Source organism: Poecilia reticulata, linkage group LG9 (genome assembly GCF_000633615.1).
Source record: "Poecilia reticulata strain Guanapo linkage group LG9, Guppy_female_1.0+MT, whole genome shotgun sequence".
Classification (NCBI taxonomy): domain Eukaryota; kingdom Metazoa; phylum Chordata; class Actinopteri; order Cyprinodontiformes; family Poeciliidae; genus Poecilia; species Poecilia reticulata.
The window spans coordinates 8,383,301-8,402,409 of NC_024339.1; the positions used below are offsets into that span (position 1 = coordinate 8,383,301).

General features: G+C 41.9%; 1 protein-coding gene across 8 annotated transcripts in view; it reads right to left on the reverse strand.

The window, feature by feature from the left end:
- Positions 1-19,109, reverse strand: part of ep400 (E1A binding protein p400) — a 34,011-nt gene that overhangs the window by 14,075 nt on the left and 827 nt on the right. For 3 of the 8 annotated variants that reach the window (XM_008417489.2, XM_008417488.2, XM_008417486.2), the window contains exons 2-26: positions 16,631-17,982; positions 16,093-16,200; positions 15,894-15,978; positions 15,516-15,635; positions 13,503-13,867; positions 12,989-13,288; positions 12,531-12,716; positions 12,286-12,426; positions 12,131-12,203; positions 12,014-12,033; positions 11,851-11,908; positions 11,679-11,768; positions 10,451-10,564; positions 10,161-10,348; positions 9,898-10,075; positions 9,677-9,813; positions 9,402-9,571; positions 9,138-9,312; positions 8,890-9,026; positions 8,510-8,696; positions 8,085-8,254; positions 7,808-7,995; positions 6,184-6,486; positions 564-737; positions 106-258 (exon numbers count right to left, since the gene is read on the reverse strand). In XM_008417489.2, the coding sequence (XP_008415711.1) occupies positions 106-258; positions 564-737; positions 6,184-6,486; positions 7,808-7,995; positions 8,085-8,254; positions 8,510-8,696; positions 8,890-9,026; positions 9,138-9,312; positions 9,402-9,571; positions 9,677-9,813; positions 9,898-10,075; positions 10,161-10,348; positions 10,451-10,564; positions 11,679-11,768; positions 11,851-11,908; positions 12,014-12,033; positions 12,131-12,203; positions 12,286-12,426; positions 12,531-12,716; positions 12,989-13,288; positions 13,503-13,867; positions 15,516-15,635; positions 15,894-15,978; positions 16,093-16,200; positions 16,631-17,950 (5,140 nt within the window). In that variant the 5' untranslated portion in view covers positions 17,951-17,982. Of the gene's footprint in view, positions 1-105; positions 259-563; positions 738-6,183; positions 6,487-7,807; positions 7,996-8,084; positions 8,255-8,509; positions 8,697-8,889; positions 9,027-9,137; positions 9,313-9,401; positions 9,572-9,676; positions 9,814-9,897; positions 10,076-10,160; positions 10,349-10,450; positions 10,565-11,678; positions 11,769-11,850; positions 11,909-12,013; positions 12,034-12,130; positions 12,204-12,285; positions 12,427-12,530; positions 12,717-12,988; positions 13,289-13,502; positions 13,868-14,669; positions 15,262-15,515; positions 15,636-15,893; positions 15,979-16,092; positions 16,201-16,630; positions 17,983-19,109 lie in introns of those variants that run through there. The other 5 variants (XM_008417490.2, XM_008417487.2, XM_008417492.2 and 2 more) reach the window with 5 other exon arrangements.

Here is a 19,109-nt window from a genome sequence, read left to right on the forward strand (position 1 = left end):
GAAACAACAGTGTCACGCATTCAGTATTAATAAACAAAAAGTTTGGGGAAAAGTGGCACTTTTTATTCCAAGGGAATGTCAAAACAATCAGAAGAGAAAAGTCACCTTGCTGAGCTGTTGAGAGGGCAGGATGAGGTGTTCCAGGTGTTGCTACAGCGCTAGAGGCAGGAACGGTTTGAGGCAACGTTTGCATCACCATGGAGCCCTGGGGTCGTATAATCGGCTGCCCTGGAGCGGACACAATCTGCAGGATGTTGCCTAAAACAACCACAAACATGGAGGCAATTAAAATCTGCCCTCAAACCAACAGGAGAGAAAAACTTTCAGCTACATTTTTAGCCACAGCTAAGTTAATACAAAACAGAAATATTGAAGCATCAGTTTAACAGCATTTAAGATAATTGTTAAGGTTAATTACTAAGATCTAAATGGATAATAAAACTTGTGTGGTAAAATAAAAAAAGAAAACATACAATAAATGGAAATGGTAAACATAGACTTTTAAAAAGAGAAAGCAAAGAAAATGATGGAAAGATAAAATATGACAATGGGATGTACATTACCGAGTGTACCTTGGAGCTGCAAGGGCTGTCCAGTGGTGAGTTGGCGGAGCTGGCTGTGGGACAGAGTGAACTTGTTCCCCTGAAACTGCAGGGTGACCGGAGTCTCTGGCTGCGAGATGCGGTTCTGACTTCCTGCCATGTTGGCCAGCTGGGCAATTTTCACCACATCTCCACCTTCATTGGAAAGAAAAGAACAAACAGTGAAAAACCAGATAATAGTAATAATAATAATAAAAATATTTCACATCTACGGTCAGAAATATAAAACAATGTATTCAGTTAGTTGCAAGGTGAAAAGGAGACAAGACATGCAGAACCAAGGTGAATTAATCAGATGGAAAAAGCACATCTCCTCTCAACAACCAAGCAGCGTGTAATAAAAGCAAGACAGGGGGAGAAAGTCTGAAATATAACACACAAAACACTTTTTCAAGACAACACACACCTCAGCACAAACTACAGTAAAAGAAAATATCTCACTCTAACTACTGAATATGATGTATATGGATATTTTCACTACCAATTAAATGTTACCACATTTAAGTGTATAATTGTGTAGTTATAACAAGAATAAACAAAAAAAAACCTCAGAAGTTGTATTCTGAAGTCAATAAAAATCAGAAAAATCTATTTTGAATATATCTTAAAACCAGACAAAACCTCCCCTTTCCATACATGTCATTTTTAAGCTATTCTGTGGTTTGCAAAACAAAAGAAAAAAAAAACCTGTGTGTTTTGTAAATTCTTCACCTTAGAGTTAAATAGAATATGTTTTAAAAGGGACTTTGGAGTAAAAATACACTGAAATGTTTTGTTGTTTGGAATTTCAAACAAAGATGTCAGATAAGCCAGGTTCCTACAGTTAGCTTAACTGGCAACATTTCTTTTTGAATTTTTTTTTACATCAGATGTGAAAGACATTCATTTCAAACAAAGATGAAAATCAAATTCTGTTCTCTGGGAAAATACAGTCACTACACAGCAAAATAACTAAGCCCAAATTCTGACTTGAGCCAACAGAAAAACTGAACAATGCAGGCAGGTTAAGGACACTTGGTCACTGCTGCAACATCTTTTGTACTTTAAGTGTATTTTAGATCCAAATATTATATTTACATTACACAATGAACTTGTGTTTTACCTTAAAAGTTTTCTGACCCATTCTGTGGTGAAATTATACTTTGACTCGAAAGCAAAAATAATTCAAAACCTGAAGATTCATGCAATAAAATCCTGACCAGATGCCCGAGCTACCTCAACTGGCTCCTCTAGACGTGGAGAAGCAGCGGCTCTACTCTGAGTCCCTCCCGGATGATGGCGCTTCTCAACCTATTTCTAAGGTTGCAGGGTGTCTGCAGAGGGTTTCCTCTGCAGACACCCTGCAGAGGAAACCCATTTCGGCCACTTGTTTCTGGGACCTCGTTCTTTTGGTCATGACCCACAGCTCATGACCGGAAATGAGGTGGGAACAAAGATCGACTGGTAAATCGAGAGCTTCGCTGTTTGACTCAGCTCTCTCTTCACCACTACAGACTGGTACAGCACCTGCTTCACAGCAGATGCTGCCTCAATCTGCCTGTCGATCTCCCGCTCCGTTTTTCCCTCATTTGTGAACGAGATCTCCAGATACTTAAACTCCTCCACTTGAGGCATGAACCCCTCTCCCAATCTCTCCCAGAGAGGAGATATTCCACGTCCCAAGAGCCAGGTTCTGCAACTGAAGATCAGGTCGACGGGAACCCCTCCCTCAAGCACCATACATATTCAGAAGAGTGTTTAGGACATGAGTTTATAACACACAGTCAGTACAATGCCTGCAGCTGTGCCAAAACCCAAGCCCAAACTGAAGCTGCTCATAAAAGACTCCCCACAATCAGACAAGAAAGTCCACATACTCCAGGGTGGATGCTGCTGCTGCTTCACTTCTGGGCTCAGATATCGCATTATAGCCTCCGCTATTTCATCCATCCATCCATCCATTTTCTTCCGCTTATCCGGGGTCGGGTCGCGGGGGCAGCAGCTTCAGAAGGGAGGCCCAGACTTCCCTCTCCCCAGCCACTTCTTCCAGCTCCTCTGGRKGAATCCCAAGGCGTTCCCAGGCCAGCCGAGAGACATAGTCCCTCCAGCGTGTCCTGGGTCTTCCCCGAGGCCTCCTCCCGGTGGGAAGTGCCCGGAACACCTCACTAGGGAGGCGTCCAGGAGACATCCTGACCAGATGCCCAAGCCACCTCAACTGGCTCCTCTCGACGTGGAGGAGCAGCGGCTCTACTCTGAGTCCCTCCCGGATGACCGAGCTTCTCACCCTATCTCTATGGGAGAGCCCAGCCACCCTGCGGAGGAAACCCATTTCGGCCGCTTGTGCCCGTGATCTCGTTCTTTCGGTCATGACCCAAAGCTCATGACCATAGATGAGGGTGGGAACGTAGATCGACCGGTCAATCGAGAGCTTTGCTTTTTGGCTCAGCTCTCTCTTCACCACGACGGACCGGTACAACGCCCGCTTCATGGCAGACGCTGCCCCAATCCGCCTGTCGATCTCCCGCTCCCTTCTTCCCTCATTCGTGAACAAGATCCCCAGATACTTAAACTCCTCCACTTGAGGCAGGACGACCCCCCTGACCCGGAGAAGGCACTCTACCCTTTTCCGGCTCAAGACCATGGCCTCGGATTTGGAGGCACTGACCCTCATCCCGGCCGCTTCAGTCTCGGCTGCGAACCACTCCAGTGAGAGCTGCAGATCGAGGAGCTTTTTGACCACCTCGGCGACCTTGTTCCCAGAGATTGGAGAGCCCAACCCAGAGTCCCCAGGCTCAGCTTCCTCAACAGAAGGCATGTTGGTGGGATTGAGGAGGTCTTCGAAATATTCCGCCCACCGGCCCACAACGTCCCGAGTTGAGGTCAGCAGCACACCATCCCCACTATAAACAGTGTTGGTGCTGCACTGCTTCCCCCTCCTGAGACGCCGGATGGTGGACCAGAATTGCCTCGAAGCCGTACGGAAGTCTGTCTCCATGGCCTCTCCAAACTCCTCCCACGCCCGAGTTTTTGCCTCAGCGACAACCCGAGCCGCATGCCGTTTCGCCCGCCGGTACCCATCAGCTGCTTCTGGAGTCCCACAGGCCAAAAAGGTTAGATAGGAGTCCTTCTTCAGCTTGACAGCATCCCTCATAGAAGGTGTCCACCAACGGGTTCGAGGGTTGTCGCCGCGACAGGCACCAACAACCTTGCGGCTGCAGCTCCGATAGGCCGCCTCGGCAATGGCGGTACGGAACATGGTCCACTCAGACTCAATGTCCCCCACCTCCCCTGGGACGTGCTCAAAGTTCTGCCAGAGATGAGAGTTGAAGCTCCGTCTCACAGGGGACTCCGCCAGACGTTCCCAGCAGACCCTCACTACACGTWTGGGCCTGCCAGGTCTGACCAGCTTCCTCCCCCACCACCGGAGCCAACTCACCACCAGGTAGTGGTCAGTGGACAGCTCCGCACCTCTCTTCACCCGAGTGTCCAAGACATATGGCCTCAAATCCGATGAGACGATGACAAAGTCAATCATTGAACTGCGGCCTAGGGCATCCTGGTGCCAAGTGCACATATGGACGCCCTTATACCTGAACATGGTGTTCGTGATGGACAATCCGTGACGAGCACAGAAGTCCAACAACAGAACACCACTCGAGTTCAGATCGGGGCGGCCGTTCGCTATTTCATCTTCATCCGAATCGTCCAAATCATAAAATCTTTTAATTTTCTTCATTGGTTCTGCCATTTCATCCAATAATTCCTCTGTATTCAAACCATGTGTCCTCCTTCTTTGTATCCTCAGATAAAATTCCTCAAGTTCCTCAATAAACTCTGGATCCTCCATCATCCAAGTTTTACAAGTTGCCAGTCTTTCTTCAGTGCTCGAATGAAAGATCTCTTGGGAAAAAGTTCAAGTACTTAAGACTGTTTTATGATGTCATAACAAGAGAATGATATTATGACATCACAGATAGAGTGTGGTGTCATAACTGACATATACTTGCATTTGCATATATTTATGCATTTTATAAAATATGTTTATATGGTTTTCTTTTTGGCATATTATTGAAATATGTTTAATCTAGGTCATGCTAGTTCCGCTGTTATATTGTTTTTGTCGTGTTTTAGAAGTGTTTTAGTTCTTGAGAAAGTGTGGTGGGAATTTCCCACGTGGTAACATTCACCGCAATCAAACAGTTATCACATGTACAAATACTGTGTGTCACTGAAAAAGTTGACAATTTAAAGCGTTGGATAATCTGCAGAGATGCTTACACATGCTTTGCTTTGACATTCAAATTTAAACAAAAGGAGAGGAAAAAAATAAAGAGACAGCTTTGGGTCATTTCCTAATAGCTTGTTTGATGCAATACACAAAGATATATTAGTAAATAAACCGGGGTATAAAATATTAAAAAGGAAAGGAGAACATTAAAGGAATGAAGTGTTTCCTGGACTTTCCTACTTGAGTCATATTTTTGTTTTCTGTTATCGGGATGTAAAATGTTGATGGCTGGGTTCTTAATTACAGCTGGACTCATACTGAGTAAGAACACAATCACAACACTGAACAGAAAACAGTATATAGGAAAAACAAACAAAAAATAACTTTCAAGACTTTCAGTTATTAAAAGCCATGCACTAATTTACTGACTATCTGTACTTAACTTTGCAAGAGTGTAGAGAATTTTTTAAGATAAAAAAAATGTTTTGAGATATTATTGTTTAATTTTTGTCTTAAGTATATTTCTCTTTATATATTCCAAGTCTGATCTCTACTGGGGCAGCTTGACATTAGAAAATTATATGATGGTGATGTCATTGTTAAATATTGCAATAATGACATCTGTTGCCATAAATGCATTTTCTTCAGCGATCATCATTATCCATTATAATCTTTTATTTGTGTCAGGTTTGGGCATCTACTCTTTCCAATCAGTCCTTTGGAATGCTAATGACAATATATTGTGTATTTCTGCAAAAGCCTCACTTTATAAGTCTTGAATTTTGAGCTTTCTTTACACAAAACTTTGCTAAACATTCTCATAACGTTAATAATCCAACATAAAGACATCAAAGGCACAAATTTCAGAACTTCACCTCTAATTATGCCCAGTGTCATAAAATGTTCCCATTTTCCCCCCAGTCGATGTTCTTTCTCAGTAGGAGTCCAAATGCAAAGATTCTTGTGCCTGTCATCAATTTAAGAAAAAAATATAAAATCCTAAAATGATCTTTTAAAATCAAGTAGCATAGTGACACCAGGTGTGACATACAGCAAGAGGGTCGTATGCAGCGTACATGCAGGTGTGAAGATAAGAAACTAGGTATGCCAAGACAATGAGATGCTGCTGATATGGCTACAGATCTACAGAGACGCGTCTCTTCCATCGGCCTGCTGATGTGCGACATCTGAGAGCAATTTCTGCAACAGCGGCGCTGCTGCCGCCATGCCTACACAGAGCCACATTCTCTGGACTGAACATATATCAGCAGTGCCTCAAGTAAAGGCCTTGGTGTTCAGCAGCCAAAACGTTTGTGCTGGAGGTGGGAGGGGGAGCGGGAATGCAGAGATGATAGGGGAGGGCAGGCCACTTACTAGGCAACCGTGCCTGGGCCTGAGATGTAAGAACCAACCTCTGGGACAAAAGACTGGGCTGGATGGCATGGCTGGGGGCTAAACCTGGCCTTGGAACCTGGGTTACTCCAGCCTGGCTGATGGAAGTCATCGAGCCTACGACTGTTCCAGCTAAGGTCTGACCCAAGGCCAGCGGAGTAGCTCCCAAAACATGCTGCCCGTTGCCACTGTTCCCAGAGGAGGCAATGGAGGAAGATGCAGTGTTGTTGTTGCTGCTGTTGACAGTAGGAGTAGCCTGGGGTCTCTGAGTAGCTGTTCCAATGGCTGCGAAATACAAGGCAGTGGGGTGTGGGAGTCCATGTTAGGGCTAACCCGATATTTAGTCAAATCATTGAGATCAAAGTGTTTTGTTCTTATCTATACATACAGAAGTGGTGGGCCAACACAAGAAGTAGTACAAAAGATGTTTCTGACGGGCAGCGGAAAATATCTACATGCATTTATTATATAGCATTATGATGCCGGGCACAACGAACACACTCTGTGCATATTCGTTTGTCCATCTGTTGAGTGGAGCAGTTTCAAAACAAATTTCCCCAGTGGGACAATAAATTATATCCTATGTTATGATAGATATATATATATATATATATATATATATATCTTTTTCTGTTTTAGGACATGCATGCAGATCAAATCTGTCAATTTTTCAGTTAGTTTTGGAAACTAAATAAAGGCCATAAAGATTTTGGAGGCATCAGGAAAAATATATATTTATGTATATTGTCCACCCACCACTACTGCAAGAAAGTTAAGGTTTAAACACAGTGAGGCTCTGTGAAAAGGACAGAAGCAGTTAATAATTTACCTGCAGCAGATAACTCTCTGGGCATCTTCATTTAATATACATCCAGACTGGTTGGGCCCAAACGCTGAAGTTAAGGGGACTTGTACCAGAAAATGCTTTACATGTTACCTGTAATTATTCCTATGTAAGAAATCATTGCTTTTTTGGTTTTTTTAAGTTCATAAAATAGTGTCAACATAAACTGTTGACTTACATAGTTTTTTTTCCCTTACTTTTTTAGATGGTGTAAGCCAACGTTGGTCTTGGCCACTCCCAAATTAGCTTTTGCTTGAGCCTCAAGGACCCACTAATCTGAATTTAATCTTAATGAGGATGCAAGAGAATTATCTATAGCAGGAAGGACATGAACTGCTTATTCCTTCTACCAAAACCTTGCTTAAAAACTCTGAACTATCCTTTTAATGACTTATAATCCATACCGACCAACAGTAAATCTTGATCTTTCAAACATGCAGCAAACTATGTAAATGCATACCATTGGGTACACATTCTAACGATCATGTATGACAATATCTGCACGGTGTAAGTTTTAATGCATGACACAGTAATCAGAGTAATTTGAATTTAAAACAGCATGTCAATCATGCAGCATAACACTGCATACTGCACACATCACAAGCAGAGAAAGTTTTATTAGCAAACGGCAATAAAAGCACCGACCAAACAACCATAAGGAGTGAGATGTAATCCAATTAAAACATGAACTGATAACCAGGGGTCCTCAAGCCGGTGGACTTTCTGTCATTTGACAAACGCTTTCCAAAAAAATTATCTTACCATGAGGTGTGGGCGTAGCTGTCGGGGCAGTAACAGGGGACTTGCCTCTAGCCTGGCCAGACTGGCTGATAGTGGAAACTAAGGTGCCTGTAGGTGGAGAGCTTGTTGGGGGGCGCTGACCCACAGCATTCCCAACGGCAGCTAATCGACCTTCTGGCTTTGTACCATACTGCACTGGCTGGAACAACCTGAAAAGTGCAAACAAACAACTATATAGCAATAAGATGACCACCTTTTATGATACCAACATGTCAGTGTAGAAAAGTTTAGCTCGGACCTCATGGGTTTTATGGGACATGGTTTGGGTCTCGGTGGTGGCTCAGGAGCGGAGTAGATTTCCTCTATGAGCTGCTGAGAGACTTTTAGCTTAGGTACCGCTTCCTCTGTCTGGTAACGAGTCAGTGTGTTCTCGTTGTTGATCAGATTGAACAAGGACAGGTTTGCAGTCTAGGATGACAGTGACAAGGCAGATTGAGACGTGAGAGGTCAACATGTTGAACTGATTAAAAATGATTTTTACAGAGTAAAACTCAACCATTAGAAAGAGAAAGGGAAAGAGAAAATAGAAAACAACACAACAAAGAATTAATTAAGCTTAATGTGTTTACACTGAATGAGGAATTTTTACAGTTTGATAATAAATAACTTTTATAATTGTCAAAGAAGCATTTTTTGAGGATCAAAAGCGACATCAGGGCATACTTGGCTTGAGTCTTTCTCAATAGCTCCAAGAACCAGTGATGGCACGTTGTACTTAAGAGAAGAGTAGAAGTAGGAGCTGCTGCTTTCTCTCGGCACCACCAACTCGGGGTGGTTACACACTCGCTGCAACTGCATCAAAACTTGAAGCACACTGACAAAATGACCCGACTTCAGTGCCTCTTGCGTCCTGGAAAAATACACAAAACAGGACTAGAAAAAAACCCTCCAGAAATCAAAATTCACAAGACGTAGAGCTGGATATTTTCTATCATTAAGGGGAGGGAATTATGTATTTTCCAGACACAATGTGCCAGTTCTACTATGTGTTTGCCAACTGGTGCTGCCACTATTCTGCAGGAGCTGACAGTCAGATATCTCACCCAGGCTGTGTAAGGATGTCCTCATAGAGAGTCTTCTGTCTATTTGAGAGACGGCACTTCAGGATGTGTTCGTACTTCTTGGGAAGCTGTTTCTCGACATCCCTTTTAGAGCGCCTCAAGATGAACGGCTGGATCATCTGCAGAGTAACACAAGAGAGATTGTCATTACTAATAAGAATTATGGAATATAGATCAAAATCCCATTTGACAATTTTACAATCAGAAGAACATGCAGGGACAGTACACACCCTATGCAGACGAATAACCAATTTGTGGCAGTAGTCCTGGTTCTCGTCTGAGTCAGCTTTGATAGGAAAGTCCGAGTACGGCCTGGTAATTCCTGGCAACAGGAAGTGGATCATGGTCCAAAACTCCTTCAGCGTATTTTGAAGTGGAGTGTGGATAAGAAGGATCCTTTGCACACTGGGAGAGTCACAGAAATATGTCAGTGATATTATGTGAAATATCCTGCGAATATAATTCTACAGAGACAATTTGTAAACATCTAGTACCTTCTGAGAGAAAAGATGGTTTCCCAGTGCTTTTCTGTCATGTTTTTGATGAGTTGCACCTCGTCTAGAACCAGATGTCTCCATCTTTTCTTCAGAAAATATCTCTGGTCTTTCATCAGCAGCTTGTAAGACGTCACACACACGTGAAAGCTGTTGGAGTCCTCCCATAACTGAAATTAATCAAATGACATGTTACAATATGAACAGCAACTGGTGAAGGTGAAACTTTTTTTAAAATAATGAACAATGAGTGTATGAAATACAAAAAGTCTCACCATTCGTTTGTATCTGCGCTCCCTTCTGTTACCCAGGTAGAGGAGAATCTTAAGACCAGGACACCAGCGTTTGAACTCCAGCTCCCAACTCAACAACTTGCAAGTTCTCACTACAATCAGATGGGGTCCCCAAATGCCTGTGGAGAAAAGAAGTGTTTAAAATGCAAAATAACAAACAAGAACTACAGCAAATTCATACTGAACTTTGAAGTGCCACATACCCTCTTGACCAGCTAGGTGGGCCAAGTAAGCCACCGTCTGCACAGTCTTGCCAAGGCCCGTCTCATCAGCCAAGATGCCATTGAGTCGTTTCTTATGAAGGTTTACCAGCCAGTCCACTCCAATCTGCTGATATTCTCTCAACAACCCATGCAACAGAACAGGCGCTGGACTGCGGGTCTAGTGAGATGGAACAGTAACATCAGTTTAAAATAATAGAAACTTTTTTTCTTTTTTTTTGAGTGAAGAATTTCCTTTTTCTTACAGACGAAGTGATTCTGAGGCTGCCCTTGGGCAGGAGGAGCTCCGTAGCAGCTGCCACTTCAGCGATGTCTCTACCAGCCTTCCCATTTGAGTTAGACGTAGATTTATCTGCACTGCGTTGCTGGTCCATGCTGAGCAGAGAGTCAATTACCACTGCTTCCGGTGGACTGCTTGGAACACATTCCATTTCTGTAAAAAGAATGGATACAGAATGGTAAAAATGGACACCACCCAGCAGTAAGGATGAAAGAAAATGACTGAAAACCCTAATTAAAATACAAAAAAAGGCACCTTCAGTCTCCTCCACATCATCCTCATCGGAGCAAGAACTAGGCTGAGGCCACTCAAAGTCATCAGCATAGGCACCGCCATACTGTTTCTTTAAAGCATCCAAAGACATCTCAGCTTTAAAAAAAAAAAAAGAAAGAATAACATTAACAAACAATAACAACTGGCTAACATATGTTTAGCATGAAAAATATTAAAGTGGATAATACAGTTTAAGTGTTGTTTACTTTTTATCATTAGCATGTAGGCTATTACCTTAGCTTTATACCAGTAGGGAGTGACGGCATTAAAATGTTGCTTACTAGGTCTGCTACCTTCAGCCTAACTGGACTACAGCACAAACAAGAATCGCTTATAGCCTACAGCTAAATATATATTATTATATTAGGTAATATTACAGTTGGCCTGGAATAAAAAAAAAAAGAAACTGAACAGACAAAAACAGGCGGGAGGGGAAAAAATAGCAGGAAGTTGTGTTTCTAGGAGAAATCTAAATTCTGAGACACTCCTTGAGAAAGAGAGGAATCTAATAAATACACCTGAAACACTTGTGTGGTTCAGACACATAGGTATCTGAACAAAAATATGAATTTCCTGTAGTTGAATCTAAACAAAAATAAAATTTTCTTTGATTATTTAATAAGAATGTGGTAATGATGGATTATTAAAGCAAATGTGTAGCAAGTCTAAAATCTGAAAAATGATTTTAAACTTTGCTTATGTTTAATTCACATTTAAATAAGGATTAAAAAAAAAAGTCATGTTTATTTGACTAGTGATGAGATTTTATAGAACTCATATTTAACAAAGCAAAAATAAAATTATTAGTATTTATAACATTTTACCAAGAGTATTTTATCCTCATTAAGAGGCGGAAAAATACATTAGCAAATGGGATTAGACAGATGTAAAATTTCTTTTGGAAAAATTTGTCGAAAATGTTTTAATTATTTTGTAAACCTGCTAATTAGGAAACATAAATAGCAACAGACAAAGTTTGGTTTTCAACTTATAAGGTTAATATAGGAGAATATAAAACATAAATGTTCTACATGTTAATCCCGATTCTGCCAAAATGCTTAAAAATATTATCCTCAATATTTAATGTGCAACGATGGGTCTACCTACATCTGTCTAACGTTACAATTGACTGCAATTTTAGGAAAAATAAAAACATATCAACTCAAACAGCACGCCAAAAAATGTTTAATGAGACATTATAATCACGTACCATCTTTTGCAAGGTTGATCAATTCTGCTTTGTGGTCCGTTTCTCCTTCCATGACTTCCTGTTCCTCTATGGTGGTCTCTTCATCAGTGGCTAAAAGAAACCCAATTGTGAATTATTTATGGTTGTTCAGCTTTTATTTTATTTTATTTTCTAGATAACACTGAAAACTAACCCTCTTCATCCACCAAGAAAAAACTTGATTTTCTCTTTCTACCAGTGCTGGCTGCCTCCTACAAAATGGAAAAGGAAACCATGAATTCATACAGATTTTCTTATATCACAAAGTTTATCTAAGATTAGACCTGCAATGACGTAAACGTCAGGACAGTACCTACCGTTTTATCGACTTTTTCTGCTGTTGATTGACCAGGAGAAAAGCAGTGAATATATTAAATAAAGTACACAACAAAACTATGAAATTATTTTACTATCCGTGTTTAAGTGGCTTGTACCTGTTGCTTTTTGTGGGCCAAGTGCTTTAAGCCTCTTCTCATTGATTTGAAACTGCAGTTTAATTTCTACAACCTTAAAAAGGAAAATCTTTTATTTAGACTGGTATCAAAAGTATTCACAAATAAGAGCAATACATAAGTAAACAAACATCTACCTGCTCAATGTTTGACCAGAAGAACTCTACCTCTCGGGCAATCGTACTGGCAATATGACGAAGATGAACTTCCCTTTCTTTCTGTGATCTTTCTTCATTTTTCTTCTGTTCTTGATGGTAACGAGCACATGTACGAACAAGCTAGAACAGAGCCACCAAAGACAAGTTCAAAGAGGAATTTCCTATAGTTGAATCTGTCATTTATAGTGCAAATTCTTAGTTTCACATTTTGTTCAGTATCAAACCTTCTTTGCAGCGGCTTCCTTCCACCTTCTCTCCTGAGCAAAGTCCGCTGCCATCCACTGCATTTCCTCCAGGAGGTAATCCCAGTGGGACTTTGGACGTGAAGCTTCCATAAGCTTAGGAAGCCTGCTGGCTGACCACTGACCCTCCTTCCTTAGCTCGGAAATGCGCTGGTGTACCTGACTCTCCTGAAATACAAAAAGTGCAGATTAAAAGTCAAGATCAGAACTATTTCATCCAAAAATGACATCTGTCATTTTGGCTGTTTAATTTGTTTCGAGAAAGAATGGAAATACAAGTTTTTCAACACACAGTCCAGCTTTACAATTACTTACTCAATATTCTTAAAAACATAAAAAACATTCTTCCAGTAAGACTGCTTAAAAAACTGACATAAAAAACAGGTTATAATGAAACTAGAGGTTCAAACAATATGACGCTACAACTTTCTGTAACTCACCAGTTTGGCCTGCTCAACCTGCCTATCCTGGGAGCCTTCTTGTGGGGTCTGAGCGGTCGTGTTTTGACTGAAGCTGCCTATTTTGACAGAAGAAATTCCGTTGGTTCCCGTCAGTTTAGACGGGGTTCCTGGGTTGACGTTAGAGCCGAGAGGACGAAGAGAACCTGCTGTGTGTGGAGCTGGATTCGAATTGGCAGCAGACACGGCAGCGGGAACCACGGATGTTATTGATACCGAGTTAGTCATAATCCTCTGAGCAGGCTGGTTCGGATCGGTACCGGGACGAGCAAGTGCCACCGTCTATGGAAATAAGAATATGAACATTTTCAAATATTATTATCTAGAAAAACTTGCTGGAAGTAATCCTTTGGTCTTATTTCAACTGAATTTATTGTCAAACAAAATGTAAGTAAATAAAGTAAATTATGACACAAATGTAAACCATGCAAGGTTTGATGTTTGTTAATCGATCCGGAATCATCCACATCAGATTTTATCCTCCACACATACTGACCGCTTGTCCTGGTTGCAGATTTGTCTGTGATTGTTGTTGCTGGGCCTGCAGCTGTATATGAACACCTGGTTGCATCTGCTGCAGCTGGGACTGAAGCTGTGTGTGGGGGTTTATGGCAGCCAGCACAGGCCCGCCTGCCTGCACGTGGACTTGCACACCAGGATGAGTCGAATTCTCCACTAACTGAGCCAGGGGTATGCTCGTCATCGGCAGGGCGCCTTGCGGCAGCCTGCTGGGTAGCTGAGGAGGAGGGGTGTGCAGGCTGGCTGCGTTCTGGACGGGTGGTCCTTTGGATGGGTCGTACTGCTGCTGGTTCTGCTTCTGTCCTGCGAGCTGGACTGCTTGAGGAGTAGGTGGCATACCGCCTGGATACATGGCAACCAAAGTATAGAACAAAAGAGTAGTACAGAGAGCAAAACAAAGAAAAACGTTTAAAATAAGCCAAAAAGGAAATGTTCACATTTTTCGCATTTTGTTTTTTCCTTAAAGTATATAAAAAAACTAAAATAAAGTTTTTTAATAGTTCTCCCTTTAGAATTATTTGAGAGACCCTTAAATCAAAGTTAAATAATTTGAATCTAGTGACACCTCGTGCAATTACACTTTTACCTTTTAAACGGCTGTGTGCACTTTAGAATTCAGAGCTCTTTAAACCTCTGCTTAATGAACTAAACATATTCATTAACAGTAGAGTAACTACTGCCTGATGATCAGAGCAGAACTAATGAAACTCATACAGCAAAATGATTACAGAAGAATGAAACCAATATGAAAATCTACATGTCTCTCAAATGAAACACTACTTTGATTAATGCAAAACCAAAACACTGCATTTCAAATGCGGAGAGAATGTGGTTAAAAAACAGAAATAAAACTGTACATGCAATAAGAGGTTTTTCGAGACAAAACAAACTTCAAAATAAACATGAAAAGAACTTCTAAAACATAAAGACAGCAAAAGGAGAGGGGAAATAAAATAAGGAGAGCAGACACTCACAAGGACAGCATATGTTTAGCATGCATGAAGCGATGTAAGTGCAGAAACCAAGGCATCTGGATGCCTTACACAAAGACGAAGCACAAAGGTGAGCAAAAAGGACACACATGGGGTTTTGCAGACAGCAGGCCTGAGCAGAGCTGTGCACACTAAAGCAGCACCTGCCTTACCTCCCTGCACGTCACATCATCTTGCCTAGACGCCATCAACACCTGGCCCTGACACACCCACATCACCACAATCGCAAAAACCTGCGCCGTGAACAAAACTCCTCCGAAATGATTCCCCTCTTACTTAGGCTGAGGGGAAAGAAGCCAAGTCAGAACAAAATGTCATGAGGATAATAAGGAAGGAAACCAACAAAAGACTAAGATGAGATAAAGACACTCCTGAAGGCTGATGAAAGATGATTCGGAATCCGGCACAGAGATGGACAATGGGAGACGGGTTTGTGACGACATGGCAATGGAAAACCAAAAAGTGTCGGGTGGATTCTTACAATGGGGAAAAACTCGCGAAACCCCATTGCAAAGTGATAAAAAAGTTTATAAAAAAAATCCCACAGGGTTGCCACTTTCTGTGATCCACCTCCAAATTAGATGGAAATCCATCAGCATGGGAAGGTCTGTCCAAACAAAAATGACAAACAGGAACAAACTTCGGAAAAGAAGAGATGATTTACGATCAGGTGATCAACAAGGAAACCCAAAGAAACAAGGGAAAAAAAATCTTAAGACATGGCATCTTCCCACTGAGTGGCTACTCTTCTTCAGAAATGGATTGTCTTCTTCCCCATTTATCCTGACAGAGACAGCTGGTGCTGGTACAGCTAAGCCTGAACTTCCTGTAGACTGCTGAGAAATCCAGCAGATGGATGAAGATCAATTTGATGACGCTTCCTGGAGTTTGGTTTGTTGAAGATAAATGTTGGGATTCACTTTTTTTAAGTCTGAGGAAGGGCTTAGGTCCAGCAGCATCGAACAGAACACACAACGGCCTGGTGGTGGCATTCCTACCTTGCGCAGTCGGCATTAGCTGCTGAAGTGGAACGCCAGGTGATCCTAAAGGAGCTACACCAGGATGTTGGAAAATCAGCCCATGGCGACCAACGTCAATCCGGGGCCTCTTAGCCTGATCTGGGATTTAAAACACACAATACCCTCATAACGCAAAAAAGGCACTCGGCACAGAGCAGTGACCTTCCGAAGACCTTACAGGTCACCTCTTCTTCCTCCGTTTAAGCCTTCAACACAGAAGCGCTAGTAGAAGATGCCAAATATCTAAAAGCAGAAGCAATTAGAAGGAGAAAAGAAAACAAACAAAAACAAAGCAAACGGGGGTGGGGGGAAACAAAGCAACATCGGAAAGACAGGAGGCTGCAACTCTTGCCCTACCTGTTTGCACCATAGCCTGTTGCCTCTTAAAGGCATCCATGTCTCCAGGGTTTGAAATGGCGCCTGAAGCTCCCCCTTGATGTACCTGAAAAATAACATCTTTAGCGATTAGGTTGTTTATATCTGATGTATGTGAATTTTAACAAAGTTGTAGAAAAACTATGCAACTAGTTTTGAAAATAAATATTTCCTGTATCACCTGAAACTGCTGCTGGGTAGAGAAAGCAGCAGAAACATTGGGAGGGAGCTGTGTTGCTATAGCAACCGGTGTCACTGCTTGACCATCCTTTCCTGTAACAACTTTCACCTTAAGAAGGAAAAGCAGTGAAAAATGTGTTTTGGGAACCTGTTCTTTGAAATCCAAAGTAAAAGATGTATAAGATTACAAATATACCAGATGTTTATCTGACTTTTAATAAACTGCAATGGGGAAAATCTCGCGAAACCCCATTGGAAAGTGATAAAAAATAAATAAATCCCACAGGGTTGCCACTTTCTGTGATTTTCATGTACTCTCACTGAAAAAGTAAATGAACATAGATGCTGTTTGCTACTGTGTTTGCACACCAAAATGGTGGGATTTCTTAGATTAACAAAAACAAACCATATCCCTCAGTGTTTGACTTGCTGATCACAGAGGGGAGTAAAGACAAATTGGCTTATTCTGCTCTCTGGCCACCTGATTGGTGAATCTCTGTTGAACGCAATCTAAAATTATAAACAACACATTATGGTACCTCGTCATTAATAACCTCCGACTGTTCTTCTTCGTCGTCCTCGTCATCAAGGTCCAAATCGTTCTGTCTCAGGTAAGTATTTAAGGGGTGACAATGTTTCTTCTTAAAGGCGTGATAGTCCATAATATTCCCCTGAAGATGCTGCAGAAAGAACAGTTCAACCATGTACTCTTTAAACACTTCCTTCAGGCTCTCCATCTTCTTGGTGTGGTGCTCCAAGCACTGCTTTCTCAGCTGGGCGATCTCAGGAGAAGCAGGAGCAATCTCCTCTAGCTTCTTGGGAGCCTGCTTCTTAATGGAAGCAGCGGTCATACTGGTGGACGCGAGAGGATTGCTGCTGATCCCAGGCGGTGGACTCGTGAGGGAAGCACTAGAGGGTGGAATGGAGGAAGGTATGCTGAACGTCGCTGTAGCTGGGGTTCCCACTCCGGTAACCACACCTTGTGCAGTCTTCTCGAAGACGATGGGGCGCCCCAGCTTCCCTTGGATGATGTTGCTAATCTGTGGCGGTAGACTGGAAGTGGTGATGTGTCCAGGGCTGCCCAGAGTGGGGAGTGTCGTACCGGCGGCAACGGGACTTTGAGAGCCAAGGTGGTGGATGGTGCCACCGGTCTGAGAATGAGTCTGAGAGAGCCTCCGTTCCCTCACTGAGCCTGGAGCTCCTGTAGAGGCAAGTTGAACCTGGCCGGGTGGGGGGGCCAGCTGGGCGAGTGTCGTCCCGTCCTGATAAACAAAATGGCTTCCTCCCGACTGGCTGCCTAAACTGATCTGTCGCACTATCATGCTAGCTTCAACAAACCGTGTGGGGCTTTGTCCACGGACTCCCAATGCCGTAGGAGGGGCCCCTGGCCTAGTGACACCTTGTAAAGAGACGGGGCTATGCTGAGTAGGACTTTGGGGCTGAATGGGCTGGGGCACGGGTGAGGTGACCTGAATGTAGGAGGATGGAGCATGCTCAAACCTCCACTGAGATGCACTGTGCTGGAACCCAGGCGATGCTGGATTCTGGATGGGAAGTGGAGTTAGAGTGATCTGCTGATTAGCAGCCAGACCCACGTTTTGCAATGTGATGTTCACGTTCTGTCCTGTGACTGGGCTCCGACTCATGATGAGCTGATAATTGGGCGACTGAGGGGCTGAAGGGCTGGCAGCAGAGGAAAAGGTGGTCACAGGAGACTGAGGGTGGCTAACTGTAGCTTGTTGTTGTGTAGCTGCCATAGACGGCTGCTGCTGCTGCTGCTCCTCGGCTTCTGACCCAGAGACAGACTTGGATTTTTGGAGCTGTCGTTGAATATTCTGTGATCCACTTCCATGGTGCATTGCGTGACACTGTTGCTATGCGTGAACACAATCTATGGAAAAGAGACAACATGAAAAAATTATTTTCACCAAAGGAACTGAAAACAAGGATCCCCAGACGTCTTATTCTGGTTTGCCAACCAAGTATTGACTTGTTTAAGAGTGCACTGCCCGTCTACACAATTAGAATTAAACGGACTTCTTAATTTGGCTAAATTAAACACAATAAGTTACAATTTAATTGTCCAATATATGATTTGCTTGGAAGCAATACTAGCGTTTGAGACTAATTTAGTGGCAGACACTCTACAGAGTAAGGAAAATGTCAGTTAAAGTCAATATTGTCATCTTCACTTTTATCAATACAATACTGCAAATGCATTTTTTCTAATATCTTAATGTATCCTCACTCACCAGAAATTATTTTTCAATTAGTTCCAGTCGCTGAATTTTCAATTACTGTATTCAGAGCATTGTCATCTCAAGAACCTATTCTCGAGTGCTATTAAAATCAAATGTATGAATGGCTTTTCAACAAAATTCAAACAAATATTTAAACTTTAATCTTTTGATTTAAACATGTCTGCCACATTAACCCATGAACAAGATCACATTTAAAGTACCTACTATTTTATCATCACTACAACTGTAATGATGATAAAGTTTTCCTTTTTTTTCTTTGCTCAATTATTTTTTCCTTCTCAAATATTTTGCCTTACTTTAAGGTATTCTTCACGTCAGGCAATATATATTACTGCAACATGTATAAAAATAGAAAATATGTCAATTGTTTAATAGGACTGCAAGACAAATTATGCCAAAATTATAAATGAAAAAAAATGCTACAGATATACATGAGCTTGGAATAATTTGAAAAACCTTTTAATGATCTTTGAAATTAACAATCAAATCTTTGGAAAATGTTACTAATGCATTTAATATCATTGACTCATGTGACTCAATTATACCTCCAAGTGCTAAACGCAACTCTTAACCTTGAAGGAATAATCCTTTTAAGAAATTAAGTGTCCTAGTTAAAGGGGGTTATAGAGAATATTCATGACCAAGTTGCAGTCAAGAAGAGGCCGCCAAAAACCATACAGAATAATAAACAAAAATAAGGACATTAATCAAGATGTGATACAAATTATACAAATATAAGCTGTATCTCTTTAGGTTT